We start from the raw sequence: 24219 nt of genomic DNA, 5'->3' as shown, positions 1-24219 counted from the left end.
GAAGTGCTCCTCAATCCTGAGCTTATGGCAGTGCTTGGCCTTCCTGATGCCCCTCTTCAGGTTAGCCCTGGATGAACTGTAGGCTCGAGCATCGCCTGACCTGAAAGCGGTGTCCCGTGCTTTCAGCAGTAGCCTGACCTCGCTGTTCATCCATGGCTTCTGATTCGGGTATATGGTCACCTGTTTGAGGGAGGTGACACTATTGATGGTGGAGTTCATAAAGTCCAGAACAGAGGATGTGTAGGAATCAATGTCCGTGTGAGAGTCAAGGGTGGTCTGGGCTGCAAACGCCATTCAATATGATCATGGCTGATCATCCAACTCAGTATCCTGTACCTGCCTTCTCTCCATACCACCTGATCCCTTTAGCCACAAGGGCCACATCTAACTCCCTCTTAAATATAGCCAGTGAACTGGCCTCAACTACCTTCTGCGGCAGAGAATTCCAGAGATTCACCACTCTCTGTGTGAAAAAAGTTTTCCTCATCTCGGTCCTAAAAGATTTCCCCCTTATCCTTAAACTGTGCCCCCTTGTTCTGGACTTCCCCAACATCGGGAACAATCTTCCTGCATCTAGCCTGTCCAACCCCTTAAGAATTTTGTAAGTTTCTATAAGATCCCCCCTCAATCTTCTAAATTCTAGCGAGTACAAACCGAGTCTATCCAGTCTTTCTTCATATGAAAGTCCTGACATCCCAGGAATCAGTCAGGTGAACCTACTCTGTACTCCCTCTATGGCAAGAATGTCTTTCCTCAGATTAGGAGACCAAAACTGTACACAATACTCCAGGTGTGGTCTCACCAAGACCCTGTACAACTGCAGTAGAACCTCCTGCTCCTATACTCAAATCCTTTTGCTATGAATGCTAACATACTATTCGCCTACTTCACTGCCTGCTGCACCTGCATGCCTACTTTTAATGACTGGTATACCATGACACCCAGGTCTCGTTGCATCTCCCCCTTTCCTAATCGGCCACTATTCAGATAATAATCTACTTTACTGTTTTTGCCACCAAAGTGGATAACCTCACATTTATCCACATTATACTGCATCTGCCATGGATTTGCCCACTCACCCAGCCTATCCAAGTCACCTTGCAGCCTCCTAGCATCCTCTTCACAGCTAACAATGCCCCCCAGCTTTGTGTCATCCGCAAACTTGGAGATGTTGCATTCAATTCCCTCGTCCAAATCATTAATATATATCGTAAATAGCTGGGGTCCCAGAACTGAGCCTTGCGGTACCCCACTAGTCATTGCCTGCCATTGTGAAAAGGACCCGTTTACTCCTACTCTTTGCTTTCTGTCTGCCAGCCAGTTCTCTATCCACATCAATACTGAACCCCCAATACCGTGAGCTTTAAGTTTGTATACTAATCTCTTATGTGGGACCTTGTCAAAAGCCTTCTGAAAGTTCAGATATAACACATCCACTGGTTCTCCCTTATCCACTCTACTAGTTACATCCTCGAAAAATTCTATAAGATTCGTCAGACATGATTTACCCTTCATAAATCCATGCTGACTTTGTCCAATTTTCACCACATTCCAAATGTGCTGCTATCCCATCTTTAATAACTGATTCTAGCAGTTTCCCCACTACCGACGTTAGACTAACTGGTCTGTAATTCCCCGTTTTCTCTCTCCCTCCCTTTTTAAAAAGTGGTGTTAAATTAGCTACCCTCCAATCCTCAGGAACTACTCCAGAATCTAAAGAGTTTTGAAAAATGATCACTAATGCATCCACTATTTCTGGGGCTACTTCCTTAAGTACTCTGGGATGCAGCCTATCTGGCCTTGGGGATTTATCGGCCTTTAATCCATTCAATTTACCTAACACCACTTCCCGGCTAACCTGGATTTCACTCAGTTCCTCCATCTCATTTGACCCCCGGTCCCCTGCTATTTCCGGCAGATTATTTATGTCTTCCTTAGTGAAGACAGAACCAAAGTAGTTATTCAATTGGTCTGCCATGTCCTTGTTCCCCATGATCAATTCACCCATTTCTGACTGCAAGGGACCTACATTTGTTTTAACTAATCTTTTTCTCTTCAAATATCTATAAAAGCTTTTGCAGTCAGTTTATGTTCCCTGCCAGTTTTCTTTCATAATCTATTTCCCTTTCCTAATTAAACCCTTTGTCCTCCTCTGCTGGTCTCTGAATTTCTCCCAGTCCTCTGGTAGGCTGCTTTTTCTGGCTAATTTGTACGCTTCATCTTTTGTTTTGATACTATCCCTGATTTCCCTTGTTATCCACGGATGCACTACCTTCCCTGATTTTTTTTTTTGCCAAACTGGGATGAACAATTGGTGTAGTTCATCTATGCAATCTTTAAATGCCTTCCATTGCATATCCGCCGTCAACCCATTAAGAATCAATCCCCAGTCTATCTTGGCCAATTCACGTCTCATACCCTCAAAGTTACCTTTCTTTAAGTTCAGGACCCTTGTTTCTGAATTAACAATGTCACTCTCCATCCTAATGAAGAACTCAACCATATTATGGTCACTCTTGCCCAAGGGGCCACGCACAACAAGACTGCTAACTAACCCGTCCTCATTACTCAATACCCTGTCTAGAATAGCCTGCTCTCTCGTTGGTTCCTCTACATGTTGGTTTAGAAAACTATCCCGCATACATTCCAAGAAATCCTCTTCCTCAGCACCCTTGCCAATTTGAATCACCCAATCTATATGTAGATTGAAGTCACCCATTATAACTGTTTTACCTTTGTTGCACGCATTTCTAATTTCCCGTTTGATGCCATCCCCAACTCCACTACTACTGTTCGGTGGCCTGTACACAACTCCCACTAGCGTTTTCTGCCCCTTAGTGTTTCGCAGCTCTACCCATATCGATTCCACATCCTCAAAGCTAATGTCCTTCCTTTCTATTGCGTTAATCTGCTCTCTAACCAGCAACGCTAGCCCACCTCCTTTCCCTTTCTGTCTATCCCTCCTGAATATTGAATATCCCTGGATGTTCAGCTCCCAGCCTTGGTCTCCGTGATTCCAACTATATCATAGTCATTAATAGCTATCTGCACATTCAACTCATCCACCTTATTATGAATGCTCCTTGCATTGAGACACAAAACCTTCAGGCTTGTTTTTACAACTCTTATACTATTATGCTGAAAAGTGTCCCTTTTTGATTTTTACCCTGGATTTGCTGGCCTGCCACTTTTACTTTTCACCTTGCTACCTATTGCTTCTACCCTCATTTTACACCCCTCTGTCTCTACGCTCACACATTTAAGAAACCCTTTCCCTTTAACTCCATCCTCCACTATCCCATTCGACACCCCACCCCCCTTATTCAGTTTAAAACCACCCGTGTAGCAGTGGCAAACCTGCCTGCCAGAATGCTGGTCCTACACCTGTTAAGATGCAATCCGTCCCTTTTGTACAGTTCCCCCTTACCCCAAAACAGATCCCAGTGATCTAAGAATCTAAATCCCTGCCCCGTGCACCAGTTCCTCAGCCACACGTTCAGGTCCCATATCTCCCTGTTCCTGCTCTCGCCAACACGAGGAACTGGAAGCAAACCGGAGATAACAACCCTGGAGGTCCTGCTTTTCAGCATTTTTCCGAGCTCTCTAAAGTCACGCTGCAGAATATTCATCCCCTTCTTTCCGACATCGTTTGTGCCGACATGCACTACCACTTCCGGATGTTCACCTTCGCCCTTGAGGATTTTCTGCACTCTGTCCGTGACATCCTGGATCCTGGCACCGGGAAGGCAGCACACCATCCTCGCATCCTGTCTGTTGCCGCAGAAACCCCTGTCCGTACCTCTCACAATGGAGTCTCCCACTACAATGGCGTTGCCTGCCTTAGGCCTTTTTGGTTTGGGCTCAACAGCCCTATTCGCATCGCAAGCCAGTCCGCCGCTCAGTGTAAACACGTCTTCTGTCCCGACAGCTTCTAAGTGGGTGAACCTGTTCACAAGAGGTACAACACCCGGGGACATTGGCATTCCATGCTTCCCTCCCTTTCTCACTGTCTCCCACCTTCTCTCTTCCAGTACCTTAGGTGTAACAATCTTACTGGAGGACTTGTCGAGGAACGACTCAGTTTCTCGGACGAACCGGAGGTCATCCACTTGCTTCTCCAGTTCCCCAACACGGTCCTTCAGGAGCTCTACCTGGATGCACTTCTTGCATTTGTAGCAGCCAGAGGCACCAGCGGTGTCCTTGACCTCCCACATACTGCAAGCATCACACTGAATCAGCTTGCCCGACATCTCCTTCTTTCGTCTCTACCTCTCAAGCGTATTGCGTGGTCTCCTCGCTGAAGACACTCGAGCCAAAGACTCACACATTCCGTCACAAGGCCGCTCACTCACTGCCGCTCCCTAATAGCAGCCTTGCTTAAATTGACTGATAAATTGCCTGATTTACCAATTTACAAACCAAATTCCTCAGTTTTCAACTGTTTTCCCGGCACGGACTCACTTCTCTCCTCCCACTCGGGCTAGAGCCAATCAGTCGTATCTCTTGCAAATCTCCTCCTGCTGTTGCTCCCAAATCTACAGCAGTTCTGAGTAAAGTCTGCCTGAGCTTGGCTTCTACTTTTCAACTGTTTTCACCCCTCTGACTCACTTCTCTCCTCCCACTCGGGCTAGAGCCAATCAGTCTTATCTCTTGCTAATCTCCTCCTGCTGTTGCTCCCAAATCCAAAGCAGTTCCATATCCCTTGATTCCTTTAGCCATAAGAGCTCAATCTCAATCTACCGGGTAACTCCATCTTGAATACATATCGGAACTCACACTCTAGTTTTCTTTAGATTTCCGCAATAATTTTTCTCAATAATTATTTCTTCTTTGCATCATTAACTATTGTTCGGCACGGACTTGTAGGGCCGAGATGGTCTGTTTCCGTGCTGTAATTGTTATATGGTTATAACTATTGTTTATATATTTATGTTTTGGCAGAGTGCATTAGCTGGATAGTATTTTGAATAAGTATCCTTAAACTTTCAGCTGAGAGGCAATGGTCGGCTACCATCCAACGATGTCAAAGTTTCCATGAACTCGACTTAATTTATTCCAAATAACTTTTTCAACAGAGAGGCTACTTATGTATACTTATTTACTTATGTATACACACTTAAATATGTATAAGGAGGAAGAGCAATGCACCCATATGTAATGTCAACAATTTAAAAAACATTTAAAGGATGTGAAGTTTTGTTTAAGAAGGAACTGCAGATGCTGGAAAAACGAAGGTAGATAAAAAAAAATGCTGGAGAAAGTCAACGGGTGAGGCAGCATCTATGGAGTGAAGGAATAGGTCTTCGGAGAGAGGAGGAGAACTTCTTCAAAGTAAGTACACCTTGAGGAGATTTCACAGTGGAGTAGACAAAATGTTTTAGAAGGAACTGCAGATGCTGGAAAAATCGATGGTAGATAAAAATGCTGGAGAAACTCTGCGGGTGAGGCGGCATCTATGGAGCGAAGGAATAGGATGTGGGCATTAAAGGATGTGAATGAAGTTGGCAAGCCAACAGGGTTGTAGTAAACTGTATTCTTCAACTGCTGCATTCCGTCACGTCACGGTACCAGCATTAAATATTGGGAAGATCTGGCGATGTTCCCACACGCCTGCTGTTGTTTTTAGTTCACCAAGGTTGTGGTTATGGGAACTGTTGTTAAGAAACCTTGGTGAGTTGCTGCATTTTATTTTGTATTGTAATTTCACAGGTCAAAATAATTTAATTTTCTCATTTTCTTTTCTTTCCAATTGAGACTTTCTCAACCTATGTAGACTTAAAAACTATTTGCTTATTGAAAAATGGTTGAAAATGGTTGACATATTATAGACACCTCTGATTATTTCATTTTAGGAATAATTTATTTTATTAAATACATATGGAACCAGTTATTTTAGTATATATCAGGAAATAAATGCATCCCTCAGAACACTGATTGTTCACCAGCTACTTCAACTTAAAGGAAATATTTTAGCACATTAAAAATAAATCAACTAAATTAAAATTGTTTATTTGAAAGGCATTGATCTTGATTGGTAGCTTTTCAACAAAATAACATTTCAGAGGCTATGACAAAAATATGATATTGACTAACATGCGGGATATTGACTAACATTCAGTGTGACGGGTCTTGATCAGAAATGTCACCCATTCCTTCTCTCCCGAGATGCTGCCTGTCCCGCTGAGTTACTCCAGCATTTTGTGTCTACCTTCGATTTAAACCAGCATCTGCAGTTCTCTCCTACACATTGGCTAACGTTCATTTTGCAGTTAAAATTCACAATTCTTTGCTCACATTATGAAGTGGAAACGTTTCATAATATGCAGAGGAGAAGATTGAAACATGCGGAATTTAAACGTAAATACTACAGCTGAACCTGCTGCTGGATTCTGCATTCATTATTGTGGTAAGATAAAATATATTTATAAGTCCTGTGGTCACAAATAAAAGGGCAACTTCTTAGCTGGTTCCAAACCTGACAGTTATTAATCTGACCTATGAGAAAAAGAAAATGTAGTTTGTTGCTTTTCCAGCATCCCTGTGAAAGAATCACCTTGGATGTCTGTTATATGCTAATCATGAACAGCAATGTAGCATGCATGGATAAGGAAAGAAAATAGATATGTTCTATTAGAAATAAACTGTCATACATGTCATACAAGTCATAAACTGTCATACAAGGACACAATTGAATCATTGACGTACCTGCCATGCCAACAATTGGTCCGGGTCAAGTTCTGTAGCCTTTTTATATGCAGTCTTTGCCTGGTCAGGCTGGTCCAATTCTGTTGCAGCAACTCCGATAAAAACCCAAGCATTGTAATTATTCTTATCTTGTTTTAATACAGCCTGCACAATCAGAAAACAACAGTTCAAACTATGGTGGAATCATCCTCATTAGAAATCTAACTGCAACTCTTTACTTATATAGTCAACAGCTAATGGTGGAGAAATACAACAGCACATCTAAAGTTTGTTGTTTGCACTTCAAATTATTCAAAAGCAAGTTATGTAACCAAGTAACTGCATAGTATCTAACAGATTTAACGGTGGCGCAGCGGTAGTTGCTGCCTTACAGCGTCAGAGACGCGTGTTCGATCCCCACTACGGGTGCTGTCTGCATGGAGTTTGTACGTTCTCCCTGCGAGTGTGGGTTTTCTCCGAGATCTTCGATTTCCTCCCACACTCCAAAGGCGTACAGGTTTGTATACTCGTTATAAGTGTTAATTGTCCCCAGAGTGTGTACGATAGTGTTAATGTCCGGGGATCATTGGTCGGCACGGACTCGGTGGGCTGAAGTGCCTGTTTCTAAACAAAACTAAATTTAAATTCAGGCTATGTTGATCTGACAGAATACAAGGTTGAATGCAGAACTTCACTTCCAGACCAACCTTTCAAAACCATTGTATTGTATTCAATTTATTGTCATTATCTCATAAGAGACAACAAAATGGATTTTCCTTACAGTCAGGTATCATAAAAATAAATAAATAAATAGAACATATTAAAAAAAAACACAAACACATGACACAACATAACCCCACAGTGGCACCAAAGTTGAGGAAGGTATCATAGTCCAGCCACCACACACGACATGCAATGATTGTGATCTCTTGGTATAAAATATCAATTATACTCAGTGCCATAATTAATTGTGGCTTCTTCCCACTATCACTGAAGTCAGGAATAACAGTAAAGGAGATTTACATGGGGCAACATGGACTAATGAGGTACTGTTTGGTTCCAGCTAATTAGTGTTCATCAATAATTCGGGTGAGCGAACCAAATGCAATACGTCTAAGTTCGCCAACACCAGAAAAATGGTAGCATTGAGAGGATATCAGGAAATTAGTCTCAAACTCATGATCTCTGAAGTTTAACAATTATATACTGGTCTTCTCAAAGTTTAGTGTAGAGTTTAGTTTTGACTTGCAGTGTGGGAACAAGCTCTTTGGCCGAATGAGTCCACGCCGGCGAACAACCCTTACTCTGCACATTTGGGGCAATTTCACAGAGGCCCATTAACCTAGAAATCTGTATGTCCTTGGATTGTGGGAGGAAACCAGAGCACCCAGTGAAAACCCACATTGTCACAGGGAAATTGTGCAAACTTCATACAGACAGCACCTGTAGTCAGGATCGAACCCGGGTCTCTGGTGCTGTAAGGCAGTAACTCTACCGCTGCACCACTGGGTCAGAATTTTTCCAACTTCTATTATACAATCACATAATATTCCTGACATAAAGCAATACATTTGATTTGCTCTGGCATCTTAACCACAAATCATTTACTTAATTGTACATATTATTGTTACAATAAATTATAGATGAGAATGCATCCAACTTTTACAAAGCACATTCTGGAATTTAGATAGTTGAACAACGGCAAATGCTGAAATAATATACATAAGCAATGTACAAATGGAATTCAAGTGTGTCAGACCACAAATTGATTAAAGTACCTTGCAATGCTTCAGTGCCTCTTTATATTCTTTATTTCTAATAGCTTCCCTTGCATTTTTCAATGTAGCCTTAATTTCTTTACTGGACATTTCCCTATAAAATGGAAAAGACGACAACAGATGTAAGTTTAACATTCTCTATTTCAATGTCACAACTGAATTTAACAACATGACTACTTTGGAAGTGTTAGCAAGAAAATTAAGATATTATTGGTAGTATGGGAGAGATATGCCCCGGAATGCCTAATGGGCCTGTCCCACTTAGGCGTCTTTGAGGCGACTGCAGGAGACTATGCAGTCACCTAATGGTCACCACATGTCCGCGAGTGGTTGCCGGGTAGTCGCCTTCATGGTCGTGAGGAGTTCCCGCATTCTGGGAGCTAGTTGCTGCCTCATTATGGTTGCCGTGAATTTTACAACATGTTGAAAAATTAGCAGCGACTAGAATGAAGCAAGAGTAGCTAGAATTCTCGAGCCGTAGGTGGATCACCAGGAGGTCCTAATGGGTTGCCAGGAGGTCGAAGGTTCTCAGAGGTTCTCGCAGGTTGTAGCCAGTGCTGACCAGTGAATGTCATTGGCAGCAGTTTTCAGAACCAAGGATAACCGACCGGTAATGTTAAATGTCCGCTGAGCTTCACAGCCATGTATCTCTGGCTTCTTAAAAGTTGTCTTCACGCCTTCTTTCCCCCTCTTTTAAAGGACTTACCTTACACTGTGCTTTAGTCGTCTTTTTACAGCGCCAACCTTCCTGTTCATCGCGGTGTGTGTGTTTCACCTTGGCTTTGCACTGTGTGAATTTTTTAAACAGCGCTCCACCCCACTTGCCCTGTCCCCGCCTGCATAATGGGCTGGTGAAGGAAGGGTGTGTGTGTGCGTGTGCGTGTGCGTGTGCGTGTGTATGTATATGTGTGCGCGCGTGTGTGTGTTCCACTGACAGTTGCCATTCCAGTTGCCAGTTTTTCAGGCGACTGACGGCAACTTGACAGTCACCGACAGTCCGCTGAAAAATCGCCTAAGTGGGACAGGCCCAGAACTGTGTCAGTGTGCATCAAAAGCACACCGATTGCTTTCCTTAATATGTGTGGCACACACAGCAATTATTTTCTGCAGTTAACTCTGTTGACAAGTTAATGCTCAGTGAGCAGCTACAAAGATAAATGAAAGTCTGATCTGCATTGAGACCAAACTGCACCATTTTTTTAATATGACAAACCTCAAGGTTTTATAGTCTGAAGATTGGGGATTGAGGAAATTCAATTTCAGAATAATGTTTAAAAACATTTAAAAGGTCATAAAGGGAGACACAAACCTAAGTTCAACAAATAAAACTAAACATAATATTTTCAAAACATGTTTAAGTTTCAGTCCTCATTAAAGGACATTAATTCCAAAACATTGTTTCTTCGCCATAGATATTGCCTGAATTGTTTACAATGTTTATGTTGTTAAAATAAAAATAAATATGGTCTGTGAATCAACACCCAACTTGCAGAGAAATTAATTAAAATGCCAACTTTGAACGTAAATAAGCACACAATTTCTTGACACATTTCAAAGAATAGGCTGACATTCTCCTTATTGGTAGGTCAACATTCCTTCTGGAAATAATTCAGATAAAGTTGCTATTCATCTCACACTTCGTGTAAAACACTGCAAATTAGCTGAAATATTCAGTTACATGGCAGTCATTTCAAGACCTGCTTTTGGACCGATCCTTGTTAGTCTTGTAGCTCTGTCAGTGTCTAACTCAACATTAACTCTTGTCTGAAGAAGGGTCTCGACCCGAACCATCACCCATTCCTTCTTTCCAGAGATGCTGCCTGTCCCACTGTTACTCCAGCATTTTGTGTCTATCTTCGGTTTAAATCATCATCTGGAGTTCCTTCCTACACATTAACTGTTCTTTCATAGAGTCGGAGTTATATTTCTTAAATGTTGCGATAGTGCGTGCCTCAACTACCTCCTCCAGCAGCTCATTCCATACACTTACCACCCTTTGCGTGAAAAGTTAGCGCTCGGGTTCCTACTAAATCTTTCCCCCCTCACCTTAAATCTATGTCCTCTGGTTCTCGGTTCTTATAGCCCTCATGAAGATAACCATATAACCATATAACCATATAACAATTACAGCACGGAAACAGGCCATCTCGGCCCTACAAGTCCATGCCGAACAAATTTTTTTCCCCTTAGTCCCACCTGCCTGCACTCGTACCATAACCCTCCATTCCCTTCTCATCCATATGCCTATCCAATTTATTTTTAAATGATACCAATGAACCTGCCTCCACCACTTCCACTGGGAGCTCATTCCACACCGCCACCACTCTCTGCGTAAAGAAGTTCCCCCTCATATTACCCCTAAACTTCTGTCCCTTAATTCTGAAGTCATGTCCTCTTGTTTGAATCTTCCCTATTCTCAAAGGGAAAAGCTTGTCCACATCATCTCTGTCTATCCCTCTCATCATTTTAAAGACCTCTATCAGGTCCCCCCTTAACCTTCTGCGCTCCAGAGAATAAAGACCTAACTTATTCAACCTATCTCTGTAACTTAGTTGTTGAAACCCAGGCAACATTCTAGTAAATCTCCTCTGTACTCTCTCTATTTTGTTGACATCCTTCCTATAATTTGGCGACCAAAATTGTACACCATACTCCAGATTTGGTCTCACCAATGCCTTGTACAATTTTAACATTACATCCCAGCTTCTATACTCAATGCTCTGATTTATAAAGGCTAGCATACCAAAAGCTTTCTTTACCACCCTATCTATATGAGATTCCACCTTCAAGGAACTATGCACGGTTATACCCAGATCCCTCTGTTCAACTGTATTGTTCAATTCCCTACCATTTACCATGTACGTCCTATTTTGATTTGTCCTGCCAAGGTATAGCACCTCACATTTATCAGCATTAAACTCCATCTGCCATCTTTCAGCCCATTTTTCCAAATGGCCTAAATCACTCTGTAGACTTTGGAAATCCTCTTCATTATCCACAACACCCCCTATCTTGGTATCATCTGCATACTTACTAATCCAATTTACCACACCTTCATCCAGATCATTGATGTACATGACAAACAACAAAGGACCCAACACAGATCCCTGAGGCACCCTTCATCCTCCTGCGATCCAATGAATAAAGTCCGAGCCTGCTCAAGCTCTCCCTATAGCTCAGGCCCTCAAGTCCTGACAACATCCTAGAAACCTTTCTCTGCTCCCTTTCCTGTTTGACACCATCCTTCATATAGCATGGTGCCCAGAACTAAACACAATACCCCAAATGCAGCCTCACCAATGTGTTAGATATACATTGCCCTCCATAATGTGTGGGACAAGGACCCATAATTTATATATTTGCCTCTGAACACAATTTGAGATGTGTAATAGAAAAAAAAAATCACATGTGGTTAAAGTGTACATTGTCAGATTTTAATAAAAGCCATTATGAAACATTTTGGTTTCACCATGTAGAAATTACAGCAGTGTTTATACATAGTCCCCCCCCCCCCATTTCAGGGCACCATAATGTTTGGAACACAGCAATGTCATGTAAATGAAAGTAGTCATGTTTAGTGTTTTGTTGCATATCCTTTGCATGAAATGACTGCTTGAAGTCTGCGATTTATGGACATCACCAGTTGCTTGGTGTCTTTTCTGGTGATACTCTGCCAGGCCTGTATTGCAGGCATCTTTAGCTTATGCTTTTTTTGGGGACTAGTCCCCTTCAGTTTTCCCTTCAGCATATAAAAGGCATGCTCAATTGGATTCAGATCAGGTGATTGACTTGGCCACTCAAGAATTGACCATTTTTTAGCTTTGAAAAACTCCTTTGTTGCTTTAGCAGTATGTTTGAGATCATTGTCTTGCTGTAGAATGAACTGCCGGCCAACGAGTCTTGAGGCTATTGTTTGAACTTGAGCAGATAGGATGTGTCTATACACTTCAGAATTCATTATGCTACTACCATCAGCAGTTGTGTCATCAATGAAGATAAGTGAGCCAGTACCTTCAGCAGCCATACATGCCCAGGCCGTAACACCCCCACCACCGTATTTCACAGATGAGGTGGTATGCTTTGGATCTTGGGCAGTTCCTTCTCTCCTCCATACTTTGCTCTTGCCATCACTCTGATATAAGTTAATCTTCGTCTCATCTATCTACAAGACCTTTTTCCAGAACTGTGGTTGCTCTTTTTAGTACTTCTTGGCTGTAACATGCCCATCTTATTTTTGCGACTAACCAGTGGTTTGCATCTTGCAGTGTAGCCTCTGTATTTCTGTTCATGAAATCTTCTGCAGACAGTGGTCGTTGACAAATCCACACCTGACTCCTGAAGAATGTTTCTGATCTGTCGGACAGGTGTTTGGGGATTTTTCTTTATTATACAGAGAATTCTTCTGTCATCAGCTGTGAAGGTCTTCCTTGGCCTGCCAGAACCTTTGCGATTAGTAGGCTCAACAGTGCTCACTTGCTTCTTAACGATGTTCCAAACAGTTGATTTTGGTAAGCCAAAGGTTTGGCTGATGTCTCTTAACAGTGTTATTCTTGTTTCTCAGTCTCACAATGGCTTATTTCTTTCATTGGCACAACTTTGGTCCTCATGTTGATAAACAGCAATATAAGTTTCCCGAGGTGATGGAAAGACTGGTGGAAAGACTGGGTGCTGCGAGCTCTCTTATACCTGCATTAAGGAAACATTTAAACACACCTGAGCAATTACAAACGCCCGCGAAGCCATGTGTCCCAAACATTATCTATGTATAAACACAGCTGTAATTTATACATGGTGAAACCAAAATGTATAATAATTGCCTTTATTAAAATCTGACAATGTGCACTTTAACCACATATGATTTTTTCTATTACAAATCTCAAATTGTAGAATACAGAGGCGAATAGATAAATGATGGGTCTTTGTCCCAACCATTATGGAGCGCACTGTGACTGCAACATGACCTCCCAACTTCTATACAATACTCTGACGAAGGGCAATTTGCCAGAAGCCTTTTTTGACCACCCTAAATACTAAAAGAAAACCCTAAATGTTTTAATTACAAATGCTGATGTATTATTTTGGGATCATTGGTACTTTTTTTTTTAAATTCACATTCAATTCTCTAACATGGTAATTTTATTCCATATGACTCAATTGCAACTTGAGAGTAGCACACTTGACAAATCAGAAAATCATACTCCAGAGACTTGAGCACAATATAGAGGTCAACACTAGTGCAGCCACATGGCATCAGAGGCCTTTGGATGAGGCGTTACTGAAATTCATTCTGTTCTCGTGGAAGATCACAATGCACAATTTTTTTTGGGGGGAGAAAAATAATATTCCGTGTAGAGAAATGTTTGCCCCTAAATTGATACAAGATTATACAGTCATTATTTAGTTGCTGTCTGTTCTATGAGCAACTCTCTATGAGCAATTTGTTTTGTTTTTTTTACACAGTGCATGGTACCAGAGAGAAAGCACTAATGGGGTATTGAATTTGGATCATCGGTCACGATCATTGTTTAAAGATGGCGGACTGCAGGGGTGATGCGCCGTTGTGTATGGCTGCTCCGCCTGCAGTCTGTCCTTTCACCCTTTTTTATTTTTGTATTTAGTCCTGTCAGAACATAATGTTTCTTGGAGGTCTTCTTTTATGTGGTGGGTGGGGGGGGGGAGAGGGGAAGGGGGGAAACTATTTAACAGTGGCGGTTTTTCCAACCGCATCTTCGTCCTCTCTGTGCGGCCTACCATCGAGCTGGAGCAGCGCTGGAGCGGCGTTTCCTGCCGGGACTACAGCTGTCTTGCTGGGGTGTGGAGGCCTTGAAAGATCCGGGGCACTGTGACCGCCGACTGCGACATCGTTGAGCTGCGGCTACAGAGCGTCCAGCCGCGGGCGGGCGGCACTGGATTTACAGCACCGCGGAGCCTGGAATCCGAGATCGCCAGAGTCGGAGGTCCGGCCGGCGCGGCCTGTGAACTTTGGACATTGCAGTCTTCGGGGAGGAAGCGGCCGCTTCAGTCCAAGCCGCTGAAGGATGTTCACCCGACGCCGATGATCCAGCAAGAGGGCCTGAAAACACCAGGTTGGCTGAGGAGGCCAGATATAGACCCCGACCTCGGGTGGACTATGAGGAGGAGAACTGGATATTTTCTGTGCCTTCCCTCACAGTGAATTCTGCTGTGGGGGGACCTTTCTTGTTGATTTCTATAGTGTACTGTTCTGTGTCTTTTTCCTTTTTTTCTTTTTCTTTTTTTATTTTGTATGAATTTGTGACATTGAATCTATTCAATTAATTTGATCAATCTCTGTAAAGCACTTTGGTTCAAAGTGATTTTGTTTAAAAGTGCTATATAAATAAATATTATTATTATTATTATTATCACATTGAAACACAATTAGTGGGTAATTAACAGTGGCCAATAAACACTTGAGCCCGCGTCTTTGGGGTGTAGGTGGAAACCGCAGCACTCGAGGAGGCACATTAAGTCCCGGGGAGCATGTGCAGACCCCATGCAGACTGCACGGGAGATTAGGATTGAATCTGCGACTTTGCCGCTGAGTGGCAGTGGCTACACTTGTTGTGCCAGAATGCTATTAAACACACAAACCCACTATTTTTGAATGATTATTCTTGAAGCATTTATTACGAAGGCATCACAATGGTTGTGCCTCTTCCGTCATCCTTTATTCGGATGGCCATGGTATACCCCGTTTAAACAACACTTTCTATTAATATAACCCTCAAGGTACCAAGTTAATTGACACAACTAATTTGTTGAAAGGATATGGTCTCCCTTTGCACCCCAGCTGTAGTGACTGTGTACTACAGATTGAGACTGTACTCTTCTTGCTTGGGGAGTGGAGGTGGACAGGTTGACATTCGTACCCCGAGTGCTTATCTTGCATGAAGATTGTTGATGAGGGCAGGACTTCAGCAAGAAACCCAGAAGGATAGAATCCATGGGATCCAGAGTGTGACAGCAAATTAAACACAAAATTGACTTTGCATTTGGAAGCAGAGAATGGACAAGAGGGGTAGCTTGACCAGCTTGAAAACTGTGACCACCGGGTTCCAGAAAAGCTTCTTCCCAGCAACATCAGGCTCTTGAACGCTACACAACACAGACCCAAGCAACTATGAAGTTCTATGTATCTTGTCTTGGTTTCACGACAGACTATTTTGCAAGAGTATGTTATAATAATAATAATACTTTATTACAGACTCGAGGTCCAGACAAGGGGCAACATTACATTAAAAATTGCATTGCATATTAAATATCATAAAGTACATATAAAATCTTAGTATATCACTTATAAAAGCATCATTAATTATATATTTTTAAAAACACAATACATAAGTTAAAAATCCAGATTAAAAGAATGATCAATGTCCTACAACAGTGTCTCCACAGCTGGGATTCGTAGCATGTAGTGCTAACCCATATGTTTGACAAGGCCACAATAATTACATTTTTAGAGTCATTTATCCTGCAAATGAATTTATACATGTGATTTCTTAGGATAGCTTCTATAGTACTGAATCCTGCAGCCAAAACATATTACTGGCACTACACCATCTTGGTTTCCTTAGCAGTGTTCTCATGGCATCGTTATATGCCATCTTTAGTCTCTGCAAACTTGTCTTTCCATAGCCTGACCACAGGTGCGTCAAAGAGTGATACAGAGTGGAAACAGGCCCTTCAACACAACTTGCCCACACCAGCCAACATGTCCCAGCTACACTAGCCCTCCAGCCTGTTTTTGGTCCATATCCCTCCAAACTTGCCCTACCCATGTATGCCTGTCCAAATGTTTTCTTAAATGTTGCAATAGCACCTGCCTCTACTACCTCCTCTGGCAGCTTGTTCCATACACCCACCACCCTTTGTGTGAAAAAGTAATCTCACAGCTTCCTAGTAAATCGTTTCCCCTTCACCTTACACCTTTGTCCTCTGGTCCACGATTCCCCACTCTGGGTACGAGACTGCGCCTACTCGATCTATTCTACTAATTTATTAAATTTTGTGTGATTATTTTGTTTATCTGTGTTTATTACATTTATGGGCTTGTTAAGCTGCTGCGTGTAAGAATTTCAGTGTCGTTGATGTATACTGTTATCCATTTTGGTGGCAAAAACGGGAAAGCAGACTATTATCTGAACGGTGGCCGATTGGGAAAGGGGGAGATGCAGCGAGACCTGGGTGTCATGGTACACCAGTCATTGAAGGTAGGCATGCAGGTGCAGCAGGCAGTAAAGAAAGTGAATGGTATGTTAGCTTTCATTGCAAAAGGATTTGAGTATAGGAGCAGGGAGATTCTACTGCAGTTGTACAGGGTCTTGGCAAGACCACACCTGGAGTATTGCGTACAGTTTTGGTCTCCAAATCTGAGGAAGGACATTATTGCCATAGAGGGAGTACAGAGAAGGTTCACCAGACTGATTCCTGGGATGTCAGGACTGTCTTATGAAGAAAGACTGGATAGACTTGGTTTATACTCTCTAGAATTTAGGAGATTGAGAGGGGATCTTATAGAAACTTACAAAATTCTTAAGGGGTTGGACAGGCTAGATGCAGGAAGATTGTTCCCGATGTTAGGGAAGTCCAGGACAAGGGGTCACAGATTAAGGATAAGGGGGAAATCCTTTAAAACCGAGAGGAGAAGAACTTTTTTCACACAGAGAGTGGTGAATCTCTGGAACTCTCTGCCACAGAGGGTAGTTGAGGCCAGTTCATTGGCTATATTTAAGAGGGAGTTAGATGTGGCCCTTGTGGCTAAGGGGATCAGGGGGTATGGAGAGATGGCAGGTACGGGATACTGAGTTGGATGATCAGCCATGATCATATTGAATGGCGGTGCAGGCTCGAAGGGCCGAATGGCCTACTCCTGCACCTAATTTCTATGTTTCTATATACGACAATGAAACACTCAACTTGACTCAATACTGCAAAGACAGACACAAGATGCTTGAGTAACTCAGCGGGCCAGGCAGCATCTCTGGAGAAAAATAGGTAAAGTTTCAGATGGGAACCCTTCCTTACATTGTGTGCAGTTCTGGTCACCATGCTAGGAGCATCTGATTAATCTAAAGAGGGTGAAGAGAATAATTCACAAGGAATTTGCTTGGATTTGTGGGCTTGTGTAGAGGAAAGACTGGATGCAATTTAACTATTTTTCCTACAGCGAGGTTGAGGGATGACATTATAGAGATCTGTAAAATTATAAAGAGGATAAATAGGATAGTAATTTTCTCAGAGTAGAGGTGTCTGAAACATAAGCTTAGGTTAAAAGGGTAAAGATTTAAAGGGGATCTGAAAGTAACTTTTCCCACAGAGGGTGATGGGTATACAGAACAAGCTGCCAGAGCAGGGAGTTGTGGCAAGTACAACGTTTAAAGGACATTGGGAGAGATACATCAATGGGAAAGGTTTAGGGGATATCAGCCAAACAGGGATTGCGTTGATCAGCAATTGGTGACACCACTGTAGCAGGCAGAATCATGAACAATAACAAGGTGGAGTGCAGGAAGAAAATAGACAACTTAGTGATATGGTATCAGGGCAAAGATCTCTCCCTCAATGTCAGCAAGGCAAAGAAAACATGATGGAATATATGTCCCAATCAGCATCAATGGTGCTGAAGTGGAAATGCTTGAGAGCTTCAATTTCTTTTTTTTGTGTTAATATTACCAATGATCTGTCAAAGACCAACCACACTGATGCACAGCCAAGGCATCACACCAAACCCTCTTCTTCCCGAACAGTGAGGAAATTCAACATGTCTCCAGCAACTTTTACAAACTTCTACAGATACCACCATAAAAAGTACACTGTCAGGTTGCATCATAGCTTGGTTTTGGAACAGTTGTTGCCAAGACCTCAAGAAATTGAAGAGAGATGTAGATGTAGCTCAATCCATCATATAGACCAGGCTTCCCACCATTGACTTCATCTATCTGCCTCAGACTTAATCACCCAACTTAATCAGACACTTGTCCTTGGATTGAGGAACAGTTTATTTCCCTGTTAGCTAGCATCGCAACAGTCCTTCTATAAGCTAGGGTACCTCCAATTCACCTGTACCACATTGAGAACATTGGTCTTTGTCAATGGAAGTGATGGATTACAATGCATTACAATGCTGAGAACCTTATTCTGTACACTGTATCTTCCCCCTTTGCTCTGCCTATTATATTTAAGTTTGCCTTAAGTATCTTTATATATATGGTATATCTAATCTGTTTGGATAGCAAGCAAAACAAAGCTTTTCACTGTACCTCAGCAAGTGACAATAATAGACCTAAATAATATGTTGGGCCGAAATGACCGGCTAACGTGCTGTGTAACCATTAAATCTATGGATCTATGGAGCAGACTCAAAGGGACAAATGTTCCTTTTCCCAATTTCTATTTAGTGAATACCAAATATCATCTCACTGTATTAGGAAAAAAGAATGTCAATACACTATTCTTTGGAGGGTTTTTTTAACCCATTGGGTTACAAATTGCCCTGCCCGTGACAATTACTGCTCGTTAACTCTTCTATCAAAACACCCCTCACCATTACCTTGGAAGTTTTCCCATCACTTGTAGTACTCAAAGACCAGACCTACCTCGACCACTCATCAATGAAACCTCAAACTAAACCTCAAACCTTAACTAAAACTCAAAGCACCAAATGACAGCCTTTTACTGAAGCAGACTTTTCAAACAGGAAACGGGACGAACAATATAAGCAGACAATAGACACTTACAGTGCCCTCCATAATGTTTAGGACAAAGACATCATTTATTTTTTTTCCTTTGTACTCCACAATTCGAGACTTAATAGAACAAAATCACATGTGGTTAAAGTACACACTTTTAATAAACTTTTAATAAAGGACATTTTTATACATTTTGGTTTCACCATGAATAAATTACTGCAGTGTTTATACATAGTCTATCAATGACATATTTCACTGTTTACTGCAAAGTACAGTGTTGCTGTGTTTTATTATTGCTCAGAGAAGAAATAACATATTCTGCCTTTCCTTTTGACCAGATGCGCCAGGGCTCACCTGAGAATTTGTTGACATTAGTAGCCTACACAAAGGTCTGGCTATTATACACATCTTCCCAGCAAAATCTAGAATGTAACATCTGGTTTCTCATGGCAGTATGTTCTCCGAAACCACAAGGACATAGTAGATGAATATTGGTCTACTCAAAAAGACGTTTCACTGTCTGCAAGTACCTTCCCATTGCCATGGTTGGCTGCATCCTGCGCAACTCAGCAACCAGGACGTTGGTGAGGGAATGTGTAGATTCCAACAGATGCAAATTTTAACTGAAGATAGGCACAAAGGGCTGGAGTGACTCAGCGGGTCGGACAGCATCTCTAGAGAAAGGGAATAGGTGACGTTTCGTGAAAAGGAGGCCAGATATAGGCCCCGACCTCGGGTGGACTATGAGCCTACTGATTTGCTCCAGCTTTTTGGGTCTATTTTTGATGAGGTAATCCAGAATTTAAGAAGGGGGGGGGATGACGGAACACCAAACAGGATGATTAGGGAAGGTGAGGAAAATGAATGAAGGAGATTACTAGGTAGACTGAGGGAACATTCAACGATGTACTCAAAGCTTCCTTAAAGAAGTGCAGAAGTATTATTCAGAATAGTATTGAGAATCATAAGGCCACATACTGGGAACTGTTCAAGTTTGATAGAACCCTTGGGGCTAGCGGAATCAAGAGATATGGGGAGAAGGCAGGCACGGTTACCGATTGTGGATGATCAGCCATGATCACAATGAATGGCGGTGCAGGCTCGAAAGTCAAAGTTAAAGTCAATTTTATTTGTCACATACACCCGTAGGTGCAGTGAAATGAATTTGCCAGCAGCGGTACAATTAAAAAAGAACACACAATACACAATAAGATTTAACACAAACATCCACCACAGCATTCTTCGCTGTGGTGGAAGGCCACAAAGTTCAGCCAGTCCTCCTCCCTTGTTCACCCCTGGTCGGGGGGGCCATGAACGATCGTCCACACTCCACGACTTGGAGGTCCCGAATCGGCATTTTCTTACCGGAGACCGCGGCTTCAGAATGTTACAGGCCGCAGGCCGGCGGTCGGAGTTCTTCTCGGGGGATCCCCGGTAAGGAATCCCAGGCTACGGATGGTAAGTCCACGCCGTGCCAACGGTTAGAAGCTCCGCAGAATGCGGCTTCAGGATGTCGTAGTCCGTGGGCCAGCGATCGGGGCATTCCTCTCTGGCGACTCCCTGTAAGGATTCGCCCGCTCCGCGATGGAAAAAGTCCACACTGCACCCGCAGGTGATGCTCCGGGCCCGACTACAAGATAGGCCGCTCCAATCCAAGCTGTTAGGCCGTGAGAGGGAAGGTAGAGAGGCGACATGAGAAAGGTCACCTCTCCATCGATGGTGACTTGAGAACGGTTTGCCCTTTCCGCCACCACCCCCCACCCCGACACAAGACACACCGAGAAACACCCAAAACACTTAGACAAACCAATAAACAAAAAGTCAAAATAACGGACACACTGCTGACAGGGCAGCCGACCCGCAGCGCCCCCTATAAAGGGCCAAATGGCCTTCTCCAGCACCTAATTTCTATGTTAGTCCCCCTATTTCAGGGCACCATAATGTTTGGGACACAGCAATGTCATGTAAATGAAAGTATTCACGTTTAGTATTTTGTTGCATATCCTTTGCATGCAATGACTGCTTGAAGTCTGCGATTCATGGACATCACCAGTTGATGGGTGTCTTCTCTGGTGATGCTCTGCCAGGCCTGTATTGCAGCCATCTTTAGCTTATGCTTATTTTTGGGGCTAGTCCCCTTCAGTTTTCTCTTCAGCATGTAAAAGGCATGCTCAATTGGGTTCAGATTGGGTGATTGACTTGGCCACTCAAGAATTTACCATTTATTAGTTTTGAAAAACTCCTTTGTTGCTTTAGCAGTATGTTTGGGATCATTGTCTTGCTGTTGAATGAACCGCCGGTCAATGAGTTTTTAGGCATTTGTTTGAACTTGAGCAGATAGGATGTGTCTATACAGTTCATAATTCATTATGCTACTATCTTCAGCAGTTGTATCATCAATGAAGATGAGTGAGCCAGTGCCTTCAGCAGCCATACACCCCTACTACTGTTTCACAGATGAGGTGGTATGCTTTGGATCTTGGGCAGTTCCTTCTCCTTGGGCAGTTCCTTCTCTCCTTCATACTTTGATCTTGCCATCAATCTGATCTGTTAATCTTCATCTCATCTGTCCACAAGACTTTTTTCCAGAACTGTGGTTGCTCTTTTAAATACTTCTTGGCAAACTGAAACCTGGCCATCCTAATTTTGCGGCTAACCAGTGGTTTGCATCTTGCAGTGCAGCCTCTGTATTTCTTTTCATGAAGTCTTCTGCGGACAGTGGTCTGACAAATCCACACCCAACTCCTGAAGAATGTTTCTGATCTGTCAGACAGGTGTTTGGGGATTTTTCTATATTATACAGAGGTTTCTTCTGTCATCAGCTGTGGAGGTCTTTCTTGGCCTGCCAGTCCCTTTGCAATTATTAAGCTCGCTTTCTTCTTAATGATATTCCAAACAGTTGATTTTGGTAAGCCTAAGGTTTGGCTGATGTCTCCAACAGTTTTATTTTTGTTGCTCAGTTCCACAATGGCGTCTTTGACGTTCATTGGCACAACTTTGGTCCTCATGTTGATAAACAGCAATAAGAGTTTCCAAAGGTGATGGAAAAACTGGAGGAAAGATTTGGGGCTGAGAGCTCTGCATTAAGGAGGCAATTAAACACACCTGAGCAATTACAAACACCCATGAAGCCATGTGTTCCAAACATTATGGTACCCTGAAATGATAGGACTATGTATAAATACAGCAGTAATTTATACATGACGAAATCAAAATGTATAAAAACGGCCTTTATTAAAATCTGACAATGTGCACTTTAACCACATATGATATTTTTTATTACAAATCTCAAATTGTGGAATAGGGTGATTTCACTAAAGGTCACTGGAGTGTAGATCCGCACCCACGTGACCAAAATTCTCAAGTGGAGGACACTCGAGGGTTCCGGTACATGTTAGTGGATGGGAAAAAACGCATTTTCCCACCCGTTAAAAAAAGGCATTATTAACTTACTTTTGATGAAATTCAGCGAGCAAACGCGATAATTCCCGATATTTTGGACCTTTAAATATCCACGGCAAATGTCGGCTGTTCACTTCCGCAGGTTTGGCACCTTCAGTTCCCTCTGGAATTAACTCAGCGGCTCAGGCCCTGTAAATCTGGAAGCTGTGCATCACGGTCACCCCGAATGGCACAGAAATTGCAGAAACCTCGCTATATGTTTTTAACGGGTGGGAAAATGCGTTTTTTCCCATCCACTAACATGTACCGGAACCCTCGAGTGTCCTCCACTTGAGAATTTTGGTCACGTGGGTGCGGATCTACGCTCCAGTGACCTTTAGTGAAATCACCCTATACAGAGGCAAATAAATAAATAAATGATGGGTCTTTGTCCCAAACATTATGGAGGGCTCTGTAAAGCTGGAGTAACTCAGCGGGTCAGGCTGCATCTCTGGATACTCAATGGATATATACAGAGATAAAAAGAGTTGGATGATCAGCCATGATCATATTGAATGGCGGTGCAGGCTTGAAGGGCCGAATGGCCTACTCCTGCACCTATTTTCTATGTTTCTATGTCAGGGGTTATGGGGCGAAGGCAGGAAAATACTGTTGAGGCAGGAAAATAGATCAGCCATAGACCCGATGGGCCGAATGGTATAATTCTGTTCCTACAACATGAACAGGAATATGTGATGTTTCGGGTCGAGACCCCTCTTCAGATTCGGTTTGAGGAAGGGTCTCGACTCGAACGTTACCTATTGAATTCCTTTTCTTCAGATGTGCTGCCTGACCCGCTGGGTTACGCCAGCGTTTTGTGTCTATCTTCGGTTCTAACCAGCATCTGCAGTTCCTACCTATAGAATATAAGCAGACGCTTTCTCAGGTCAACTCCATGCAAGGCCGGCTAGCAGCAGCAGCTCACCTGAAGCTCCCTCCCTCCCTCCCTCACTCACTCCTTCACTCCCGGGCAGCAGCCTCCGCCTCCTCCCCGCCACAGGCACATCAAGACCAGCGTCCTCCACGCGTGAACTCACGTGACCACTCTGGGGGCAGGGGTCACATTCAGCTCAGTCCTCACTTGAACTTGTACTAAAACAATAAATGATACCAACACATTGTAAAAATGAGCAAAACTACCCCGTTTCCCTGATCTAGATTAGATGCTGCTGCACCCGCTGAGTTTCTCCAGCTTTTTTGTGTAACCTTAGATTATTTTTTGTTGCTCTAAAAATGTGCTTATTGTGGCCTTGTCAAACATAAGGGTTAGCACTACACGCTACGAATCCCAGCTGTGGAGACACTGGTATCGTTGTCTCGTTGTAGGACATTGATCATCTTTTAACCTGGATTTTAACTTATGTATTGCGGGGTTTTTTTAAATATAAATTATGATGTTTTTATAAGTGTTTTATATGCATTTTATGATATTTGATATGCAATGCATTTTTAATGTAATGTTGCCTGGTCCGTAATAAAGTGCATTATTATTATTATTATTATTATTATTATTGTTAGGGGACTGTCAGATGGATCATCACGTGACCGCGGTCAGGTGGAGGGCTGATGGGAATTGTAGTTCACGGTGCGCGGGCGGCGGCGGCGGC

The 24219-nt window shown here is 42.7% G+C and overlaps 1 protein-coding gene across 2 annotated transcripts in view; it reads right to left on the bottom strand.

Moving 5' to 3' along the window:
• Nucleotides 1–23626, bottom strand: part of skic3 (SKI3 subunit of superkiller complex) — a 136499-nt gene extending 112873 nt beyond the window's left edge. Inside the window, exons 1-3 of one of the 2 annotated variants that reach the window (XM_055633324.1) lie at nt 23538–23626; nt 8463–8556; nt 6706–6849 (exon numbers count right to left, since the gene is read on the bottom strand). In XM_055633324.1, coding sequence (XP_055489299.1) covers nt 6706–6849; nt 8463–8552 — 234 coding nt within the window. In that variant the 5' untranslated portion in view covers nt 8553–8556; nt 23538–23626. Of the gene's footprint in view, nt 1–6705; nt 6850–8462; nt 8557–23469 lie in introns of both variants that reach the window. The other variant, XM_055633323.1, reaches the window with a different exon arrangement.
• Between the last annotated feature and the right edge of the window lie 593 nt (nt 23627–24219).

The sequence above is a fragment of the Leucoraja erinacea genome, chromosome 3 (genome assembly GCF_028641065.1).
Source record: "Leucoraja erinacea ecotype New England chromosome 3, Leri_hhj_1, whole genome shotgun sequence".
Lineage (NCBI taxonomy): Eukaryota > Metazoa > Chordata > Chondrichthyes > Rajiformes > Rajidae > Leucoraja > Leucoraja erinaceus.
Note: the sequence above shows the minus strand (reverse complement) of the source record. Positions and strands in the feature narration are given on the sequence as shown.